Consider the following 24,349-nt stretch of genomic DNA (forward strand, 5'->3'; position numbering starts at 1 on the left):
CAATTGTCTCCAAGACGTGTTGTCAGTGATCCCTACCAATTTTTGACTTAAATTACACTCTCAGTTTTAATCGTACAGATAAGAGCAATACATCAATCGAATCTGTAAAGGGTCTACTTTTTTTTGGATACAGACATAATAACAAAAAACCTTTGTGCACTTATAAAATAAAGATAACGAACAAGGTGCGCTGCCTGCAGCCTTTGTCTGCTGTGATCTTCATGTACAAACACGTCATTAAAATTAATTGTAACTCAGTGAATACTCAACGAAGAGACATGAGAGAGATATCTATAGAAAGCCTGAAATGTCTACTTTTAAACTAAACAAGTGCTGCCGAAAACAAATATTCTGTGATAAATTAATCCATATGAAAACAACGCGATGTCTATTTTTCATGTCTCCCTTCATTATATCTAATGTGACCACGCCCCCGCGCTGAACGCACTATTCAGATTCAAACAGAAGCGCGCGGCTTGAATACACACACACACACAGAAGAAAAAGCAGCCAGACTGTTCAAGTTTTTATTTTATTTTACTGTTTGCTTCGCAATGAGAGGTATAAGACATAAATCACTCCAAAAAGATGTGATGTGGTTGAGGATTTGAGAAATGGATTTCCTCAGAAAAAAGAATGAAGCACTTTATTCAGCAGAGATCATAAACATGAGTAAGTCTCTCTTTATTTATTTATACTTGTACTAGTTTTCACATAACGTGTAAACATTTTACTAGTTAGACTTTTTCCAAAGTATAATTCCTGATTAAATGTATAATCAAGTGAAACATTATGAAGTTTCAATAACAATATACAATACTATACCATTCAAAAGCTTGATGTAAATAATATAAATGTAACAAATAGAGATAACTGTAACAAATGTAACAGACAATGCTGTTTTTCAATTTATTCCCCCTAAAAAAACCTGAAAAATATTATCAGCTCTTTTCAACATTAATAATAATAATAATAATATCAATACGATTTTTTTGTAGAAAATAAGATTGTTATAAGGATTTCTGAAGGATTGTGTGACTGGAGTAAGGATGCAAAAAATTTGTTTGAAAGTCAGCTTTGATTGTCCCTAATAAACTGTTTAACTGCTCCCCCAAGTGGATATTAAATTATGTTGTGGGATAATTAAATATATTCTTAATAAACTACAAACATAAAATTATATAGATTTATTTTATTCTCACATTCTTTCTTGTAACTCCTCACCTCACAGTGGCACAGCTGAATGAGAGGCTCATTATGCAGCTCATTATGCAGCTCATTATGCAGCTCATTATGCAGCTCATTATGCAGCTCATTATGCAGCTCATTATGCAGGCCTTTGTCTTCTCTGGTGTAAATCACAATGATATTCATGTTTGTTGACACCAACTCACATATGACTTTTACCAACAAAAAGTGTCTTAGAAAATTTAAATCAATATATTGTTTTCTGTAAGTGAGTAAAGAAGATGATTTTCACATAATAATATACATGCAAATTAAGATATAGCTTACATTTGAAAAGGCTATGGTTTAACTGATTAATTATGAGTGCTGCAAAATCAGGTGCTGCTTTGCTTTGTTTACTGGTATTTCCAGGGAAATAGCTATATTCCTGGTGAAAAGTGAAAGAGAGAATGAATTAGCATTTTCAATAAGCACTTCTGCTTTTTATTTTAATTTATTTGTCCAAAACCAAAAACAACCCTTTTTTAAACAGTTTGATATGGGCACAGTTTAAATTATTGTTTAATAATAATTATTTTAATTAATATGTGCTGTGCTGACAACTGCCCACAACACTGTACATTGTGGAAGTGACATTAGAATGAAAAAGCACCGCTCACGTTTTTACCTGGGAGTGTAATAATCTAGTTGTTAGTAGCATTTAATAAACATTATCATGTCAGGTGAATGAGATTATAAATATCCAGTTACAAATGTAAATAATTTGTAAGATCAAGAGAAGAATTGGCTTTGCAGCAAACTCTTTGCACTGTGTATGTTTGTGAACTGTCTATTTTTAGGCCTGGACTCTTTTTTGTTAATTTCTAATGCTATTCCATCTCTTGCAACAAATTCCATTTTCTATTCTAATATTATCTTTCCTTTCTAGGTCAAACCCAGTCAAATTACAGATATTTTGTTCAGTGCCATTATCTCTCAATCCCACATTCACAATCCGAACAATATATCAATCAGGCTGATTAATCTGCAATTCCATATTTTTGTCATCAGGTGCTTAATAAGCAGTGGCAGCAGTGTCTGTTCCAAAATCTAACATCACTTTGTCAATGGAAAGTGTACATGTACCCAGGGGCATAGATTATTCAGGGGACACTGGGGACCCCCCACTCCCCCACTTTTAATATTTTCTGGAGCTGGTGTGCATACATATAGATTAAATCTCTAAATCTCAGAGAGACAGGATATTCTGCACATGACCTGATATTTTTTTGGACCCAGAAGGTGAGAGCGCTAAACGCTCATGCAGTGTGTGTTTCATTCATACTCAAAGCCAGAGGATGCACTCACATAGAAAGTCATACCAGGAAATTCCTAATATGGACAAAAGTGTCCAGCAATCTCTGTGACTAAACTAAAACTTTTGGAAACACGAAGACATAAAGCATACGATTGTAACAATATATGTTTTTCAAGTCATCTCCAGCAGGTGTTAAATAAAGTATATGAACAATGCAGTGCTAATTGACATAGCATTTATTACAGTATAGAAACTATTCTGCCTTATTGTGTAATAAAAAGTGTTTGTACTATATAAACACATTATTATTTGTTATTGTCCAGCAGTTGTAGATTTCTAAGCCAATTAAAAGCTAGAAATTAGAGAAAATTTTAAGTTGCCTATAGTATCCAAGTCTCTTCTGTTCACCATGCCTGCATTTATTTGATCCAAAGTACAGCAAAACAGTGAAATTTTGAAATATTTTTACTAGCCAATTTAAAATAACCCTTTTCTGTTTGAATATATTTCAAAATTTAATTTATTAAGATTGCAAAGCTGAATTTTTAGCATCATTACTCCAGTCACACGATCCTTCAGAAATAATTCTGATATTCTGATTTGTTGCTCAAATTTTTCATTTTTTTATGATAATGTTCAAAACAGCTGAGTATAATTTTTTCAGGTTTCTTTGATGAATAGACAATTCAGAAGAACAGCATGTATCTGAAATAGATATATATATATATATATATTTTGTGAAATTGTGTCTTTAGCATCACTTTTGATTTAATTTAAATAAGAGTATTAATTTCTATAATTTCTTTTCCGAAAAATAAATGTATACTGATTAAGCTTTTGAATGATATAGTGTATAATGTTGCAAAAACTTTTTATTTCACATAAATGCTGATCTTTGGATCCTTCTATTCATCAAATACTGTAAAAAATAACTCCTCTGTTTTAAATATTGATAATCAGCTAATCAGTATTAGAATGATTTCTGAAGTATGTGACACTGCAGACTTGATTAATCATGCTGAAAATATAGCTTTGATCACAGGAATAAATTACATTGTAAAACTGTAAAACATATTCAAATAGAAAAGTTATTTTAAAAAATATATATTTCACAATATTACTGCTTTTGTTGTTCTTTGGATCAAATAAATTCAGGCTTGGTGAGCAGAAGAGACTTCTTTAAAAACATTAAAAATCTTACTGTTCAAAAACTGTTGACTGGTAGGATATAAAGATTACAGAAATGTTATAATAGGAAAAATAATAAATAAAAAAAAACAAAAAAACAAACAAAAAAAAAAATTCATTCATTCTGCAGTTATAGCATCATAGCAATGGTAAAAAGAAAACAAGGCAGTTTAATTAATTTTGGTTTTATTAAGAAATTGTGTAGTGATGACATTATAATAGCACGACTGATTCACTTGCTGCAAACACTTATTAGACCTCCCGCCGTGCGCCCACTGTGACAACCAAGAAGCTGAAGAAAAGTTATCTCTGGCTGTAGATGGTTATAGCTAGTCAGAGGCCGGTGTAGCAGTCGATTCTGTTCCCCTCGAAATGTCTGTTTCCCCTCGGGTTGCCAGGTCCGTGTAATAAACCCAACCATATAGTTAATCAAACATTTTCCCAAAGTACTAGCATAAATTCCGCGGATTTGGCAACATTCCCGCATTCAAACCCACCGAACACACCTGGATGTAAGGAAAGCAAAAAGCGACACATTTCTTGCTACACTACAACATAGTAAAATGATTCTCACACTCTATTTTCTTATTCATCTTGCAGTTGTTCCGTTATTTTTGTCTTATGTTTTTACATTTCAAGTTGAAAAACCTCTCGTCTTAAATTTATTTTCAAGTTTAGGATTTGGGACGGTACTTTTAACTATTTGACTTTCCGTACATCCAGTCATGCTTCTTGCGCACGCTAGTTCTGATCGTACGTATAGTAACTCGGCAACTACGCAAGAATTGTAGTATGTTTGCGTAAAGGGGAACAGAATCGACTGCTACACCGTTCACTATCCTAACCCCTCTTGCTCCGAGTCCTCTCTCCCATTAAACTGGAACAGCCAGCAGTGGAGAGACTGTAAGAACCGATATACATGGCTGTTTGTTAAAGATTGAAGCTTGAGGTGCATCTCTTGTAGGGATGCAAAAAACCTTCTTCTGTCTGAAAAGTTACCTGGCACGCACTTGTTTGAGGAGTGGATTAATGGGGAAATAAGCAGCGCTGCTCAGAACAAGTTGCGAAAAAATATATATAAACACAGGCTTTTTGTGGGTGGCTGTTTGTTTGCTGTCTGACCTATCAATTTGTGTCGATAAAGTATATACATATACAGTAATGCATATACAGTTGTAGCTGTTATGTATCTTTGTAAGTCAGTGGAAGTCCTTTTTTGAGGCACTCGTGTCGATAAAATATAATAATAGTGCATACACTTGTAGCTGTCCTTATTTGAGGCACACGCAAGCACACGCAAGCGCACAAAAAGGCTCACGCAGAGAATGGCGTCTCAGAACACTTGAACATCGAATTTGCTTATTTTTGCTCGTGCAGACAAATACATACAAATTATTCACCTTGGAAATTATGCTCGAAAAAACTGTGAGTTATTTCTGAAGTGAAAGTAAACAGATGAGGAAAAAAATGGGATGTGTATTATATTGGCGGGGAAGTCGTGGCCTAATGGTTAGAGCGTCGGACTCCCAATCGAAGGGTTGTGAGTTCGAGTCTCGGGCCGGACGGAATTGTGGGTGGGGGTAGTGCACGAACAGCTCTCTCCACCTTCAATACCACGACTGAGGTGCACTTGAGCAAGGCATCGAACCCCCAACTGCTCCCTGGGCGCCGCAGCATAAATGGCTGCCCACTGCTCCGGGTGTGTGCTCACAGTGTGTGTGTGTTCACTGCTCTGCGTGTGTGCATTTCGGATGGGTTAAATGCAGAGCACAAATTCTGAGTATGGGTCACCATACTTGACTGAATGTCACTTTCACTTCACTTCACTTCACTTCACTATTGGATGCGTTTATGGTCTCTTAAAGGGACCGCGCCTAATTTAGCGACTGACTGCTGTAATGTTAATCCAAGAAAATGAAGATCACTCACCGCTCTTGAATGAATTACTTTGTAGTTTTAACAGTCAAACCAAAAATTATTCAGAAACCAGATATAATTTTTGATATATATAGCAAAACTGTAATAATGTGAGAAATATTGAAGGTGTCTGAATAAATGTAGATTTGATTGTATATTTCATTTTTACATTGAAGATCCAGTGCTATTTTACATTTAATTATTTGGTTTCTGTACCTTGACACCTACAAACTTAAAACATAAACATTGGTGTGAATCAGGCGTAAGGTTGTTTGCACCTTGTGCAATGTGGAATTAGTTTACAGCTTTTTCAAGCACTTTGTGATGCATTTTGGAATCAGGAGATGAGCCCCTTTTCTAATGCACCACCTAGCTTGATAAACCCCTTCTCAAAGACTTACTGTTTGTCAATTTTATTTGGGTAACACACATATTCTGAATGCCTTCGGCAGAATTCGAATGAGCCATTTTAATCTAGATTAATTTTAAGATCACAGTGAGATTAATCTAGATAAAAAAAAATAATAATCTATGCCCACCACTAATGTATATATATAAGGGTTGTCACAATATTAGATTTTTCATATCATGGTTATTGTGGCCATAAGAATTCACAATGTCGATATATCGTGATATCTATAGAAACCTTTGGGTGGGGAAGATATCAAATTATTTTTTACTTTGTTTGAGTTTTTCTTTTTCACACAACGAGCATAATATTGATACTGATAAACGCAGGGCACAAGACTCTGGCTTTCTCAGTCTTCTTTGAAGTTCTTATGAAATAACAAGAGAGAAAATACTGTCAAGTTCAACAGTATGATGAATAAATATTAATGGTAACACTTTACAATAAGATGCCATTTGTTAACCTTAATGCATTAACGAACATGAACAATACATTTATTACACAATTTATTAATCTTTGTTAATGTTAATAAAAATCAAGTTATTCAATGTTCATGGTACATTAATGTTTACAAACACAACTTGTGATTTTAACAATGCATTAGTAAATGCTGAAATTAACATGAACACGCGGTGGAAATATTGTTAATTATTATGTATGTTATTTATTTATGTTAACTAATGTTAACTAATGAATCTTATTGAAGAATGACCACAGATGAGGCATTAAGTGCATGGCACTGCGACCAACTTAACATTTTACAGAGTTTAATGTAGCAATGTGGTCGCTCAGTTTTTCAAAATCCGTTTGTAGTGTAACGGTTCATAGATTTGAACAAAGAAAGAAATAAAGGGTTACTGCACAGGCCGTATTGATTGCAAATACAAAAATAAGACGAGTAAAGAAAACACGGTACTTCTTAAAATAATCACCCTTTGCTCAAGTATGAACACAGAAAACCGCTGTTAATAGGTTATATAATATTTCCTAGTCTATGACTAGTAAAATAATAACTCTGATGAACACAGCTCTCCTCAGAGAAGCTGCGAGTGCGGTGTCTTCTTGTGTGACAGCTGTCATGTGGAGGGTAAGGAGGAACTCACTTGCAGACAGGAATGCACAAGACACAGGATTTATTTACACAAAAAGGGGAAAACAAAACCCACGAGGGGGAAAACAATGACTAGGGCAGATGCTAAATAACTTAACAAGACTGGGTAGACACGATAAACAAAGACTCGAAACACAAGAACACTTACTACAAATAAACAATAACAGGTCTCACAACGTCTTCTTCCAAGAGCAACAATATTTCACAGGAACATGTAGAAACACATATCACAATGTGGAAACAATAACAATGAACCAACAAAAGACAGAGCACACTAGGGGATCTAAATAGGAGAACTAATTAAGACACAACAGGTGGCACAGATGAGGCAATCACGACTAGACTAGGATAACAAGGGGGCGGGGCAAGGGGACGAGACAACACAAGCACATGGCCCAAAGACAAGGCCATGTGCTTGTACACAAAACACGGGTCTGTCATGATCCCGCCTCAAGACTAGAAAAAAGTCAGGACATGAGGCAGAATCACGATACTGCCACCTGGGCACTCAACCAGCTACTGTTACCAAGTATTTACATGTGGTGTCATCATAAGAGAACTGTTCATTTAAATATTGCGGTTATCACTAATACCGGTATATCCTCATACACTGAATTAACACAATATCGATAATTGTTTATTTGAATATCACGGTCAATACCGGTATATCGTGACAGCCCTAATATATATATATATATATACACACACATACTGTGGGAATGGAAATTATTCAGACCCCCTTGAAGTTTTCACTCTGTTATATTGCATCCATTTGCTAAAATCATTTAAGTTATTATTATTATTTATTTTTTTTGACAGAAAAACACAGAATTGTTGACATTTTTGCAGAAAAACTGAAATATCACATGGTCCCAAGTATTCAGACCCTTTGTTGTGACACTCATATATTTAGCAGGTGCTGTCCATTTCTTTTGATCGTCCTTGAGATGGTTCTACACCTTCATTTGAGTCCAGCTGTATTTGATGATACTGATTGGACTTGATTAGGAAAGCCACACACCTGTCTACATAAGAGCTTACAGCTCACAGTGCATGTCAGAGCAAGTGAGAATCATGAGGTCAAAGGAACTGCCTGAAGAGCTCAGAGACAGAATTGTGGCAAGGCACAGATCTGGCCAAGGTTACAAAAACATTTCTGCTGCACTTAAGGTTCATAAGAGCACAGTGGCCTCCATAATCCATAAATGGAAGACGTTTGGGAAGACCCTTCCCAGAGCTGTCCGTCCGGCCAAACTGAGCTATCGGAGGAGAAGAACCCAAAGATCACTGTGTCTGAGCTCCAGAGATGCAGTCGAGAGATGGGAGGAAGTTGTAGAAAGTCACCCATTACTGCATCCCTCCACCAGTCAGGGCTTTATGGCAGAGTGGCCCGACGAAGCCTCTCCTCAGTGCAAGACACATGAAAGCCTGCATGGAGTTTGCTAAAAACACCTGAAGGATTCTCTGGTCTGATGAGACCAATATAGAAGTTTTTGGCCTTAATTCTAAGCGGTATGTGTGGAGAAAACCAGGCACTGCTCATCCCCTGTCCAATACATCCTAACAGTGAAGCATGGTGGTGGCAGCATCATGCTGTGGCGGTGTTGTACGGAAAGTACAAAAATGTCAACAATTCTGTGTTTTTCTATCAATATGGGGTGCTGTGTGTACAGTAATGATGAAAAAAAAAATAACTTTAATTATTTTAGCATATGGCTGCAATATAACAAAGAGTGAGGGGTCTGAATACTTTCCATACCCACTGTATGTATATAATTTCTGTCCCCCTGACTTCCGAAAAGATGGCTACGCCCCTGCATGTACCACTGCTTCACAGGTGTGACACACACAAGCGTGAATGAGATTCTCCACTGTGACATATGCAACTGTCTGTGAACAACTTCATTTTTGGTCTGTTGCTCAAAAGTGTGGCTTCAGAATAATTTGTATAAACTACTTTATTGTAGTGTTGGAAGTGTGGCACTGTCCTGTATATCATTTGCCTTGGATATCGCCCTTTGTGTTCCACTGTAAAAAAAAGAAAAATAAAAGAAAAATAATGTTAGGTTGAAATAACATGACAACTGGTAAATTATGACTACAGTTTTGTTAGTTAACTAGTCCTACAGAGTAAACCTTTGAATCTCTGTGTCTCTCAGCAGTTGGAAAGGAAGGACAGTCAGGGCAGCTCTCAGCACAGCATATGCAGTCACCGCAGCACACACACAGACTCGCCCAGCCGCCCGGAGCCCATAGTGCCCGCTGACACCCTGGGGGGCCCTCCACCCATGCCACCTCCTCCCACCCAGCCGCTGCCCGTCCTTCCCCCCTTTGACATCTCTGCAGCCAACGGGACATTCCAGAAGAAACCAGACCCCTTCAAAATCTGGGCACAGTCAAGGAGTATGTACGAGAGCCGTGGTGAGTAGTCTGGAAAAAAGCAGATACACATGACTATAGAGTATTTGAAGAGCAAGACTCCATGTAAGCACACTGCATTCTGGTGTCCTACGGATGACATATATTGCATTAAATTGAACCCCCAGCATTCTTGATGTCTAATGTGTATGACTAGTTTTAAAGGTTATGCCAGTATGATTTGAGGATGTACTGCAGTAGATGTCCTTGAACACACAGGCCGGTTTGGTGTCAGATTGTTGGGTGACTCCTGAAGGCTCCCACTCATAGTGCCAATTCCCTGTCAGTCCTGTTCAGAATCAGAATCAGAAAGAGCTTTATTGCCAAGTTTGCTAGCGCATACAAGGAATTTGTTTTAGTGACATGATCTTCCAGTGCACAGAGACAACACACAGACAAAAATAAATAAAAAATACACACATGTAAAATAAAAAAAATAAAAAAATATTGCAAAATAAATAAATTGTATGAACAGTTGTGCTATAGATGATAATGGAACAGAATAAAGTGAGATGCATGGATGTTCTAGGATGGAGGTGGTAACAAATAAATATAAGGTTATTGCACATTTTTATTGCATAAGTGGGGAACATTTAACTGTTCATGAGGTAGATTTCCTGGGGGAAGAAACTAGTTGGTGTCTGGCTGTCCTTGTATTTGTGGTTCTGAAGCACTGGCCAGGTGGCAAAAGTTAAACAAGGGGTTAACTTGGATGTGTGGGATCCAGAGTCCTTTTCTGAGTCATTTTCCTCCCTCTGGATGTATACAGTTCTTGAAGGGTGGGCAGGGGAGCACCAATAATCCTTACAGGAGGTGTTAAAGGTCCCATGACATGGATTATTTCCTTTTCTTTAAATGCTTTTTAATGTTTCCTTAGGTGTATTTATATTGTTAGTATGATTTTTACATTTAAAATTTAGAAATAAAAAGCATTTTTATATCCTGACATTAGTCCTCTGGCTTGAATGCTCTGTTTCGCGATGTGTAACGGCTCCGGAAAAATAAAGGGAGCATTCTTTGATCGCTCTCGGTAGTTAAATCACAATTTAAATAACAGTTTTGTTTCATGCTACTAAGAGAAACAACGTGAAGTTGATCGTTTAGTCACTGGCTTGATTCACTTGATTCCATTTTCTCAAAGGGAGAGAAATATAGCAAAATCTCGATTTACACCGATTAAAATTTCTAGAAACTTAAAAAACCTCAGAAAGGGAAATTTTCATGTCAAAGGACCTTTAACGGTTGTGTAGAGAGATGGTCAGAATGGGTGTAGGGGGTTTCAAATCTACAATGAAATTCATTCAGGTCATTAGCAAGTTGTTGATTCACCTCAGTGCAGGGGGATGGTGTTCCAACTCTTTAGCATAGATCCTTTTAGCCACTCTTATCTCTTTATTCAGGGTTAGGGTTAGGGTTAGGGTTGGCCTGACAAAGATGTCTGAGTTTTTGCAGTAAACCATGGCTTATCATTGTTAAATGTTAAATAAGTCCTGGTAGGAATACATATATCCTCACAGAAACTATTATAGGATGTTACAGTCTCTGTGAGTTCGTCCAGATCAGTGATAGCAGCTTCAAAAACACTCCAATCAGTGAGGTCAAAACAAGCTTTTAAAGCCCACTCTGTTTTGTTGGTCCAGCTCTTTACAGTCTTCACTACAAGTTTAGCAGATTTAAGTTTCTGCTTGTACGATTGGTATAAGGCAGTGATCAGAGAGCCCCAAAACGGCTTGTGGAACAGAGTGATATGCATCCTTTATTGCTGTGTAACAATGTTCAAATATATTGCTGTCTCTGGTGGGACTTGTAACATGATTGCTGTATTTTGGTAGTTCATGGGAGAGATTTGCTTTATTAGAGTTTGTTATTGAAACTTTGTTATTTTAATATTATTTATATTTATTTGTGAAGTTTTGCTGCATGAGTTTAAGTCTGCATGAACATGTAGGATCATATGACAGACACAGGGAGAGGGGCTAATTTTGACCATACCAGAATGTGTACATGAAGGAACGTGTGTACATGTAATGTATAAGGTGGCTTCTTCTTTCCCCCTATGTATGTATAAATATACCAACTGATGTAAGCATGAAGTACACATTCTATTTTAAACAAACAAACGTGTTTCTGTACCTAAGTCAGGACGATGGAGAGTGCTGTCCAGAAGGGCGTCATTCAGCCAGGTTTCTGTGTAACACACAGCAGCAGAGTGTGAGAAATCCTTATTTGTCTGGAAGAGCAGAAAAAGTTTGTCAATTTTCTTGGGTTGAGAGCGGACATTTGTCAGATGGACGATGCTTCCTGAGCTTGCTGGCTCACTTCCCCATCTGTGTGTCCTGAAGTGCTTGATCAGTGCCGCTGCTCCACCAACATCTTTCAACAAAACATGACAATAATCAAAAACTGGTAGGAGGTTTTGTGGTGTGTTCTGTCAAATGCTCAATAGTTCATCCCTGGTGAAACTGATTGAGTATGAAAAACAAAAAACAGGAAAAATGAACTAAAACAACTGAAGAGCGATGATCCTCGGCTGCCATTTGCGGCACCATCAGTCATTATCGAGAAATGTGTGTACATTTTTGTATTAAAAATGTATCTTTTGTAAAGCTGAGCTTTGTGAAATTATATAGGCTTTTTAACAATAGAAGTCTTAAAACTGGTAGGGAGTTTGCAATGTATTTGTGTATCTTCTATGTAATATTTTACTTGGAGACATGCTAGCAAATAAACTTATTTATTTATTTATTTTCAGTGCCAGACTCTCAAGAACAAGACATTTTTCTTTGGAGGAAAGACACAGGCTTTGGCTTTCGGATCCTGGGGGGAAATGAACCCGGAGAACCGGTGAGTCAGAGAACACACATACACAAACACACACACACACATGCAAATATACATGCATCCTTCGGTCGGCAACCATAAGAACTGTAACTAATACTGAAGTCTGTCCCAATCACTCGAGTGTGATATGGAGAACAGGGTCCAGTTATAAGAGAAACACAGTGAGGCAGTGATGTACATCAACTGGCTTATGTCACCGTCTACAGCATGCAAGAGCTGTCTTACTTACCAGTGTTCTTCACATGAAATGTATGGCAGATCTACATAGGGCACATAGTGAAGTATGGCTCAGCGGACGAGGACGGCCGTCTGCGCTCTGGAGACGAGCTCATCTGTGTGGATGGCACGGCGGTGGTGGGGAAGTCTCATCAGCTGGTGGTGCAGCTCATGCAGCAGGCGGCTAAACAGGGTCACGTCAACCTCACCGTCCGCCGCAAAACTACTTATGGAGGTACACAGTTTTAATTTCTTTTTCTAGTTTGATTTACATTTTGATGAAGTTTTTGTAGTTGCTGTTTTTGTATTTCTATTTCATTTCTCATCACTTAACACTACAGAACACTAGAGTGTAACATGCTTAAAATCCTGCCAATCTTTTCCACATTTCCAGGTTTCTTATTAGCGGAAGTCGTCATAGTTGAGTAAACTTCTATAGCAGTGAATGGGAGACTACCACTAATATATATTTGGCTTCCCATTTACTCAAATATCAAAAGAAAAACTGCATGATATTGTTCTGATGACTCCCCCCAATAATCAAAATTATGTAATTAATAACTTACCCTCGTGTCGTTCCAAACCCGTGAGACCTCCGTTTATCTTCTGAACACAGTTTAAGATATTTTAGATTTAGTCCGAGAGCTCTCAGTCCCTCCATTGAAGCTGTGTGTACGGTCTACTGTCCATGTCCAGAAAGGTAAGAAAAACATCATCAAAGTAGTCCATGTCACATCAGACGGTCCGTTAGAATTTGTTGAAGCATCGAAAATACATTTTGGTCCAAAAATAGCAAAAACTATGACTTTATTCAGCATTGTCTTCTCTTCCGTGTCTGTGTGAGAGACAGTTCAAAACAAAGCAGTTTAGTGATATCCGGTTCACGAACGAATCACTCGTTGTAACTGGATCTTTTTGAACCAGTTCACCAAATCAAACTGAATCATTTAAAACAGTTTGCGTCTCCATTAACTTTTTTAATGTGGATGACTCTCCCCCTGAGTTCAAACAAACCAATATCCCGGAGTAATTCATGTACTCAAACACTGACTGAACTGCTGTGAAGAGAGAACTGAAAATGAATACCAAGCTGAGCCAGATAACGAATGAAAGATTGACTTGTTCTCAAGGTCAAGAACCGGTTGCATTGGTTTTCTGATCACCAGTAGTTCTTTCGGACAGTTCAATTCAATAAATCAGTTGAAAAAACGGTTCACCGGTTCTTTTGCGCTCAGCGTAATGATGTCATTGGTGATGATTGCCCTTGATTCAAGCCTTTGGTTTACCTGCGCTCATAACACTAGCACAGAATCAGTTCAGAATCAATCACCAAAAGAATCAGTTCAGTTCAGACGCTCTGTGTGTCGGTCTGCTTCACGCTGAATCACACATGCGCACTATCATCAGCTCCTCGGTTCACGAATCGGACGCCTCTGACAGAAACGGTTCTTCACCCGTGAACAAGTCAATTCAATTAAATGCAAGTTTATTTGTATAGTGCTTTTTACAATACAAATCATTACAAAGCAACTTTACAGAAAATTATGTTTCTACAATATGTAGTAATAGCTTATAAGTGGTGACTGTCAGTTTGTTCACGTATGACAGGATTTGTAGAAAAATTAATACAAGACGTAGTCAGCCAGATGATGAACATTATTATTATTATTATTATTATTATTATTATTATATGATTCAGTCTCACTTGTAGCAATATTTGTTAGTTCTGTTTGTTGATTCAGGGTTAGCATCATCTGAGGTCCTCTGAGGGTCAGCATCATCTTTTCTCAGGTGCTCTGGATCCAGCTGCTGATCCAACAAAGTAAAATTAATTAGTTTAACCCAAGCTAAAGAATAAAAATGTGCATTTGATCAGATGCAACTACACTCACAATTTAAGATACATTATTCAAATGCTTGGTGAAAGAGATGTGTTTTTAATCTAGATTTAAACAGTGAGAGTTTGTCTGAACCCTGAACATTATCAGGACGGCTATTCCAGAGTTTGGGAGCCAAATGTGAAAAAGCTCTACCTCCTTTAGAGGACTTCGCTATCCTAGGAACTACCAAAAGTCCAGCGTTTTGTGACCTTAGGGTGCGTGATGGGTTGTAACGTGGTAGAAGGCTAGTTAGGTATGCAGGAGCTAAACCATTTAGGGCCTTATAGCTAAGTAATGATAATTTGTAACTGATACGGAACTTAATAGGTAGCCAGTGCAGAGACTGTAAAATTGAAGTAATATGATCATATTTTCTTGACCTGGTAAGGACAACCAGCTAGAAGTGCATTACAATAGTCCAGTCTAGAGGTCATAAATGGATGAACTAGCTTTTCTGCATCAGAAACAGATAACATGTTTCGTAGCTTGGCAATGTTTCTAAGATGGAAGAATGCAGTTTTTATAACATGGGAAATATGATTTTCAAAAGACAGTTTGCTGTCTAATATAACACCCAGATTTCTGACTTTAGAGGAAGTAACAGTACATCCGTCTAGTTGCAGATTGTAATCTACAAGATTCTGTGTAGTGTTTTTTGGTCCAATAATTAATATCTCTGTCTTATCCGAATTTACTTGGAGAAAATTATTGGTCATCCAATCTTTTACATTTTTAACACACTCTGTAAACTTAGATAATTTAGAGGTTTCATCTGGTCTCGTTGAGATATATAGATGAGTATCATCAGCATAACAGTGGAAGCTAATTCCGTATTTTCTAATAATATTACCAAGGGCCAACATGTATATTGAAAATAGTAGGTAACCTAGGACGGATCCTTGTGGCACTCCATACTTTACTGATGATAAATGAGATGATTCCCCATTTAAGTAAACAAAATGGTAGCGATCAGACAGGTAGGATCTAAACCATCTTAGAGCCTGCCCTTGAATACCTGTATAGTTTTGTAATCGATCTATGTGTATGTCAATCTTTGGTTCATTATCTGGCTCGGCTCGGTGTTCATCTTCAGTTCTCTCTTCACAGCAGTTCAGTCAGTGTACTGTTTGAGTAAATGAATTACTCCGGAATATTGGTTTGTTTTAACTCAGAGGGAGTGTCAGACACATTAAACAAGTTAACAGCTTAAGTCATTTGTGGATTAATGCGTATTGGAGACGTGAACCGTTTAAAACTATTCAGTTCGATTTGGTGAAATGGTTCAAAAAGATCCGGTTACATCGAATGATTCGTTCATGAACCGGATATCACTACACTGCAGAGTTTTGAACTCTCTCACAACAGACACGGAAGAGAAGACAATGATGAATAAAGTAGTAATTTTTGCTATTTTTGGGCCAAAATGTATTTCCGATGCTTCAACAAATTCTAACGGATCCTCTGATGTCACATGGACTACTTTGATGATGTTTTTCTTACCTTTCTGGACATGGACAGTAGACCGTACACACAGCTTCAATGGAGGGACTGAGAGCTCTCTGACTAAATCTAAAATATCTTAAACTGTGTTCTGAAGATAAACGGAGGTCTTACGGGTTTGGAACGACATGAGGGTGAGTTATTAATTATATAATTTTGATTATTGGGTGAACTAACCCTTTAAAATGCATCAACACTTTCTTTTGAAAATGGTTCATTTTATTATTATTATTATTATTATTATTATTATTATTATTTGAGCCCATTTAGTTAAACATAAGTAAAAAAAAAAAGGCTTCAAGGATAAGCAAAGACCCAAAGCAACAATCCTAAACCATAACTACATGTTGAAATCTGAAATGGTATGATGCCTGTTCATATTGAAAGTAGTATTTACAAATTTTGTAATCACAAAGTCACATTATTAACACACTAACATTTCAAAGTTTGTTGAATTTTGGGAGAACGTAAATTACCAAAAGGTTGTGTGGTAAATTCATTGACACTTTAGAGAGACTTCCGAGAGATCATTTGTTTTTGTTTTTGTTTTCTTAGACCACTGCCCAGTACACTACTGTAAATGTTCATGGTGATGTGTGTGTATGAACAATTTTATTACTGAAATTCTGGGAACTGATTGCAAGAATAGTGATTGGGAGGTGTTTAGAAGAAGGAAAAAAATAGGGCAAAGTCACAAACTTTTGGGCCCCTATTTTGGCACAAAAGGTATGCAATCAAATGTGAATATTTGTGTTATTAACATAAATTAGATCATGCACAACTAATAATTTCAGTAGACCACCAAACAGTCAAATGTTTGCCTGTAAATAAGAGGTTGCATCAACTTATTTACATTTTTTTTTTAAATCCATAATTTTGAGAGATAATATGCAAGACAGAAAGCGATTTAAACCACAGTTTGTCAGTTTTCCTATAATTTAAATCGTATATTTGAATTCTTGATGTTGACCTTGTGAGATACTGAGCACATGTAAAGTGCATTTCATAGATTCACAGACTCACATGAGAAGTCAGGCAGATTTATTTGTACAGACGTCTCTTGACAAGTCAAGCTTATGTGTGTTTGTTTAGTTTACAAGGGGGAGGTGGAAGTGCCACCGTCTCCTGCATCATCTCACCACAGCAGTACGCAGGAGAAGCGCACGCCGCAGGGCAGCCAGAACTCACTCAACACCGTCAGCTCGGGCTCCGGCAGCACCAGCGGCATCGGCAGCGGCGGAGGCGGCGGCAGCGGGAGCACTGTTGTCAACATGACGCCCGCCACCCTGCAGCCCTACGACGTGGAAATCCAGCGTGCCGAGAACGAGGGCTTCGGCTTTGTGATCGTGTCATCCGTGTCACGGCCTGATGCGGGCACTACCTTTGGTATGATGTTTTCTTGTGAATGAGTGTGATTAAGACACAGACATGCAGTACGTGTGCTTGGTCAGCACACATCTGAGAGAGAGCGAGAACTGAGAATAGAAGACACATGTAAACCCACCAGCTGCACCTTTTTAACTATTTATGACTATTATTTGATTTTCTGTGTTCAAATTCTCATTGAAGACTGGCAGGCTTTCCTTGACAATAGAAGAAAGCTTAATTTACTTTTTTTTGTCTCTTTTCTTCATCTGAATTGTGATACACACACAAACACAGCAGGAAACACATGTGCGGCCATGCCCCATAAAATAGGCAGAATCATCGAGTGCAGTCCAGCAGACCGCTGCGGGAAGCTGAAGGTGGGTGATCGTATCCTGGCGGTCAACAGCTGCTCCATCACCAACAAATCGCACTCTGACATCGTCAACCTCATCAAAGAGGCCGGCAACACTGTCACGCTGTGCATCATACCCGGAGACGGTGAGTTTGTGTCTTCTGCCGAAAATCATCATTAGACACATTAATGCTGCAGAGGTTTCTCGCATTGAACTGATATCTCCACTTGCCCTTTAATTTCTTTCTTTCTGCACCATTCCTGTGTGGATTTTCTTGTTTCTGTCATTATCACGCCCAACAGTTTTTACAGATGGCCTCATGTTCTCCTCAAGCACTCTGGAATAATTTGGTGCACATAGGTGTGATGGCAGTTGAGTGTTATGATGGCAAGGTTGCTGGACCTGGAATCAACAAAATACTTCCGTTTCTTTTGAGGAACTGTAGCAAAGGCTTCAGAAGTAGCATTATCTTCCATGCTAACCTCCTGTGATTTGTACTTTCTCATAACTGATAAGTCCATAATAATTAGTTCCAAAATAAATGAATGACTGCATTTACAACAAATCTGTTGAGAAGCAGTAGCTGCGTGTACATAGAGCCTGAAAGTCTGTTTGTAATCTAGTAGCACAGCCTGAATAAAGAAGTCACATGATACTGATATTTCATTCAGATTGTGAGGAAACAAACTGAAACTAGAAGTTTCTGCACATGTTCAATGACAGAAATGGCATAATGATGTACAGCAGGAGGCCAACCAATATGATACTTCTACCACCGTGCATTCTGCCACGTCTGCAAAGTGCATTTGCAGCTTTTGACCGCTGAGTGGCACTTTGACCACAAGTTATCAAACAAGCGCATCAAAGCACATTTTTGCAAATAGCCGTCAGCTTTGCCTTGCTGATGTGTTACATTTGACGGCTGAAGTCTGGGAAAGTGGACACACTTGTGAAGAAAATAACAGCAGAAGTCCTGGCGGGCGTCGATAAGCTTTGGATAACAAGATTGATCCAGTGCTAGAGAAATTGAATACGGTAGTGACACATGTCGAGCAGATGAAGAACCGAGTCACTGAAGCTGAAATGCGTATATCGGGGGTGGAAGACATGGTCTCAAGAGATAGCCCCGGACTTGAACGAAAAGGAAACAAAAAGCTTGATGCGGCCCTGGAAAAGATAGATGACCAGGAAAATAGGAGCAGGCGATGCAGTTTATGAATTATTGGCCTACCCGAAGGGGAAGAAGGGACAAACCCGGTCTCGTTCCTCTGGACCTGGTTTAAGGTTGAATTCAATGACCACCAGGTAAAGATAGAGCGTGCGCATCATGTCCCTTCGCGCCCTCCTACATCAGGAGAAAGACATTGATGCTAAAACTGCATAATTTTCAAGACAAGGTGTGCATTCTGCAAGCAGCGAATCTGCGAGTCAGCTGATCTATAAATGAGAAAACATCTCTATGTTTGAAGACTTTTCTGTGGCCATAGTGCGAAAAAGACAAGCCTTTGGAAATGTGAAGAAACAACTCCGTGAACGAGGAATTTGCTTCGCTATGATATATCCAGCGACTCTTCGAGTACAGCATTCTTTGTTTGTTCTATCTAAGCTTCGGTCATGTAATGTTTCCAAGGAGACCGAGTGGCGATCACTGTTGTTCTCAAATGTGAAACTGACCAGTGTCAGACTTCCCTTGTCTTCTTCCAAAAATGTCAAAGTTGGTAAATATAAATAGTTCTATGTTTTATGTTCAACATGCAGGGCAACACAACTCTACCTATTTTTTTCTCTTCTTCTCAATATCATACATGCTACCACCGTCTATTCAACTCTGTGGCTATACTTTTCCTGTGTCTCAGAATGGAGCAGAATACACACACTTCAAAACATGGCAGGGTATCTCACATATTGGTGCAGCTGGAATATTTAACTAACCCTTGGCTATGGCAACGAATAAAACAATATTAAACATATGTAGTTAGAATGTAAAGGGTGTTAAAAATCCAGTAAAAAAAAAAGATTCTAAATAATTTTAAAATAGATCAAATTCACACTGCATTTTTGCAGGAGATATATCTAACAAACAGTGAGCATGTCAAATTGAAGAGAGACTGGCAGGACAAGTCTATGTTGGTCATTCACCGGTAAAAGTAGGGGAGTTGTCATTCTTGTAAATAAATGTATACCACTATCAGATATTAATACATATTTCTATAAATCAGGACGGTTTATCCTGCTTAAAGCTACACTAGCTGGACAACCCATTACCCTTATGAAAGTCTATATGCCCCCTAATCAATCCAACAAATTAATTACACAGGTTTTTTCCAAGTTTGTTGAATGGCAATGTGAACATAGTGTAATTGCTGGTGATTTTAATTGCACAATACTACTAAAAAATGACAAAATGTTACCATCTAATGATAAGCCTTCAAACAGAGCACAAGCTTTTAATGAGATGTGTAAAGAAATTGGTCTGTTAGATGTTTGGCGAGCTCTGCATCCCAGAGATAGAGAATACACATTATTTTCTGGTGTCCATAAAACTGCAAGCAGAATAGACTACTTTTTCTCTCCCAAAACTTCACTCCAAAATGTAATAGACTGTAATATTGGCAACATTGTAATCTCGGATCATGCTCCCGTTTTTCTTAGGTTAGGCCTATTGAACCAAATATACTACCCGTCTTCCTGGAAATTCAAACTATGGCTCGTTCCTGAATCAAATTTTGAATCCTACCTTAAAGAGCAAGTTAAACTATTTATTATGGACAATAGAACCCCAGAAGTCTCTCCGAATTTGCACTGGGAGAATGCTAATGGGGGAAGTCGTGGCCTAATGGTTAGAGAGTCGGACTCCCAATCGAAGGGTTGTGAGTTCTAGTCTCGCGGCAGGAATTGTGGGTGGGGGGAGTGCATGTACAGCTCTCTCTCCACCTTCAATACCATGACTTAGGTGTCCTTGAGCAAGGCATTGAACCCCCAACTGCTCCCCGGGCGCCGCAGCATAAATGATGAACACTGCTCCGGGTGTGTGCTCACAGTGTGTGTGTTTGTTCACTGCTCCTGGTGTGTGCTCACAGTGTGTGTGTGTGTGTGTGTTCACTGCTCTGTGTGTGTGCACTTCGGATGGGTTAAATGCAGAGCACAAATTCTGAGTATGGGTCACCATACTTGGCTGAATGTCACTTCACACACTTCACAATGTGTAAGGCATATATTATGGGATTGTGTATCTCCTATGTATCCAAACAGAAAAAATGCAGCTGGCAGATCAGAGAAAATTAGAAATGATGCTCCATGATTTAAAAACAAAATATAATACCTGCCCATCAGATGTGCTCCTGGCCAAGATAGAAACCATTAAAACCTCTCTTGAAGCAATTATTAAAAATAAAGCTGAAAAATCTGTGTTCTTTGCTAGACAGAGGATGTATGAATTTGCCAATAAACCCAACAAATATCTAGCCAATTTATTGCAGAACCGATCTCAAGCCCAGGTCAAATCCAGTATCAAAGATAAAGAAGGCAAGTGCCATCACGATAACAAAGTAATAAACAAAATCTTTAGGGCATTTTATAAGAGGCTTTATTCATTCCAATCAGGCAATTTTTCTGGTGATAATATGAATAAATTCCTTGCAAATCTAAATTTACGTGAATCAACCGAGGAACAAAGACAGATGCTAAACAAACCAATTAAACTTAGTGAAATTTTGAATTGTATTAATAGCCTTCCCAAAGGAAAAGCACCAGGGCCCGATGGGTTTACAGCTGAATTTTTTCAGAAATTTAAAATGGAGCTAGGGAGCCTAATGCATGAAATGATACAGTATTAATTTCATTCTGACAGGCTTACTGACTCCATGATAGCAGCCAACATATGTGTTTTTCTAAAAAAGAAAAAAAAAGAAAAAAGGCGAATGCCCTGAGGAGTGCGGTTCTTATCACCCTATTTCTCTGCTTAATGTGGACACAAAAATTGTGGCGACGATCTTAGCCACACGGCTTAAATCACTTCTTCCCAAAATATCGAATCTTGACCAGACAGGCTTTGTCAAAGGCAGATCCTCAGCTCATAATATTAGAGGGCTTTTTAACATAATTCAATATTCAAATCAGTATGCAAATTCTGTATTAGACATCTTATTAGATGCTGAGAAGGCATTCGATTGGGTTGAATGGCCATATTTATTCACTGTACTCTCTAAATTTAACTTGGGTGATGCAGTTATTAAATGGGTTAGGATTCTGTACTCTTTCCCCCCAGCGAGAGTCATTACTAATGGTCTTAAATCCCCTAGGTTTACTGTAGCACGTGGTACGAGGCAAGGATGCCCAATGTCATCACTGCTGTTCGCACGTGCTTTTGAACCACTGGCTGCGGCCATTAGAGACAACCAATTGATTGAAGGACTTAGATTAGAAGAGAAAACGTAATAGATGGTGTAATCTTCCTTTATCTCTATTAGGTTGTTTCCACCTGGTCAAAATGAATATTTTACTCCGCCTTCTATACCCATTTCAAATGCTACCAGTTCTCATTACCAACAAAGCACTTAAATAGTTGCATGGCTTCATTATTTCCTTTATTTGGCGAAAGACCTAGACTGAGATACAGCCTCTTTGTAGATGTGAAGGTCTTGTGCCCCCGGACATTAAGCTATATCAGCTTGCTGCCAAACTTCATTTTATACTTAAATGGCACTTGAATGATCCAAAATCAACTTGGATCAGCACAGAATCCACAACTCTTTAATTAGGCCTAAATAATGGAAGCGACATTATAAAGTGCCTGATGTTTTGCTAAAATAAAGAAAGTAATTAATAAAATATGCAACAATTTCTCAACAGTATACAATCAGTATACAGACATATCTTTTTCCAAGAAGTTATCGGTCAAAATAAAGGACAGTTAATGGATAACAAAGTAGTGCATGACAAAAATGCATGTTGTTTTATTAAAGGAATTTAAAATTAAAATATGAAAATATAGGTTTAATATGTGAGAATACTGACATTCTCTGTACACCGATTGAGAAATTGTTGCATGTTTTATAAATTATTTTCTTTATTTTAGCAAAATATGAGGCACTGTATAATTTCACTTCCATTATTTAGGCCTAATTAAAAGAAGAAACGAAAAAAATTAAACCTGCACGATTTAGCTAAATAAATGAAACTCTAATGAATGGACTGATTAATAAAACTCAAGTTCTCTCATTATAGTCAACAAAAGGCAAGGCAAGACAAGTTTATTTATACAGCACATTTCGTACACAATGGTAATTCAAAGTGCTTTACATGAAAGAAAGTAAAATAATCATGAAGAACAAAAATAAAACAAGCAATTTCAAAACTTTGAGAATTATTAAAAAAATTACTTAGTTAAAAAAAGTAACCGTGACGAGGGTCCCCTTGGACAGGGAGTAGAAAATCTGGCATTGGGACATGTCCAGGGAGGCGAACAGGTCTACCTGAGTGTCCCAAAGTGTCTCCAGATCAGCTGGACAGTCTCTGGTGGAATCGCCCTTCTCCCGGAAGGGTGGGCTGTCATGAGAGCTTGTCGGGCTGCATGATTGAGCTAACCTGGGATGTGAACAGCACGAAACTACCTCAGATGCTTCTCATATGAAGCAAACTCGAGTGGCGTGACAGTGGCAGCAGATGCCATATGCCCCAGGAGCCTCTGAAACGGTTTCAGTGGAACCGCCTTCCTGCCTTGAAATGACTCCAGGCACTTCAGCATTGACTGAGCATGCTCTGTTGAGAGACGTGCTGTCATGTCGACCGAGTCCAACTCGACACAGAGAAAAGAGATCATCTGCATAGTGAAGAGTTTGCTCTTTTCCCGGTTTACCCAAAGCCCCAACCGGCTGAGGTGGTTAAGTACCACGTCCCTGTGTCCACACAACTGATCTTGTGACTGGGCCAATATGAAACAGTCGTTGAGGTAGTTGAGAATGCAAATGCCTGCTTCCCTCAAGGGAACGAGGGCTGCCTCCGCGACCCTAGTGAAGACACGCGGCAACAGGGACAGCCCGGGGAGGACCTTGTACTGATATGCCTGCTTCTCGGACGTGAAGCAGAGAAACCTGTGTCTGGGGAGAATTGAGACATGAAAGTGTGTGTCCTTCAGGTCGATCACTGCATCCAATCTTGTGGATGAACGCATTGAAGGATATGTCTCTGTGTTAACATCCTGAACAGGAGCTTGTGAAGGGCCCGGTTCAGGATGTGCAGGTCCAGGATTGGCCGTAACCCACCGCCTTTCTTGGGTAAAATAATGTACGAGATGTAAAACCCTGACTTCATATCGGCTGGAGAGACCGGCTCTATCGCATCCTTCGCCAGCAGGACAGCGATTTCCACTCACAAGATGGGACCATCTTTGTCCAGCACAGAGGTGAACCATATGCCCCTGAATTTGGGAGGTTGCTGGGCGAACTGAATCGTATAGCCGAGTCTGATGGTTCTCGTGAACCTGCAAGATGGTCTGGAGAGCGCTAGGAACAAACAAGCAGAACTAGGGGAACCACAGACATACCGACGGTGGGGCAGCGAGGCGGAGCACAGGGACCAGACCCGGAAGGCACAGTGTACCGGAATGAAGTCTTAAATGAGTGATGCGACTTTTACCTGGCTCTGTGATTGGGCAGGGGGCGC

The 24,349-nt window shown here is 38.6% G+C and overlaps 1 protein-coding gene across 6 annotated transcripts in view; it reads left to right on the forward strand.

Annotated features, from left to right (window-relative positions):
• Positions 1-24,349, forward strand: part of LOC113079370 (membrane-associated guanylate kinase, WW and PDZ domain-containing protein 1-like) — a 141,858-nt gene that overhangs the window by 105,316 nt on the left and 12,193 nt on the right. For 5 of the 6 annotated variants that reach the window (XM_026251619.1, XM_026251621.1, XM_026251623.1 and 2 more), the window contains exons 14-18: positions 9,270-9,531; positions 12,281-12,372; positions 12,628-12,820; positions 17,058-17,351; positions 17,628-17,831. In XM_026251619.1, coding sequence (XP_026107404.1) covers positions 9,270-9,531; positions 12,281-12,372; positions 12,628-12,820; positions 17,058-17,351; positions 17,628-17,831 — 1,045 coding nt within the window. The remainder of the gene's footprint in view (positions 1-9,269; positions 9,532-12,280; positions 12,373-12,627; positions 12,821-17,057; positions 17,352-17,627; positions 17,832-24,349) is intronic. The other variant, XM_026251622.1, reaches the window with a different exon arrangement.

This window comes from Carassius auratus, unplaced genomic scaffold (genome assembly GCF_003368295.1).
Source record: "Carassius auratus strain Wakin unplaced genomic scaffold, ASM336829v1 scaf_tig00027845, whole genome shotgun sequence".
Classification (NCBI taxonomy): Eukaryota; Metazoa; Chordata; class Actinopteri; order Cypriniformes; family Cyprinidae; genus Carassius; species Carassius auratus.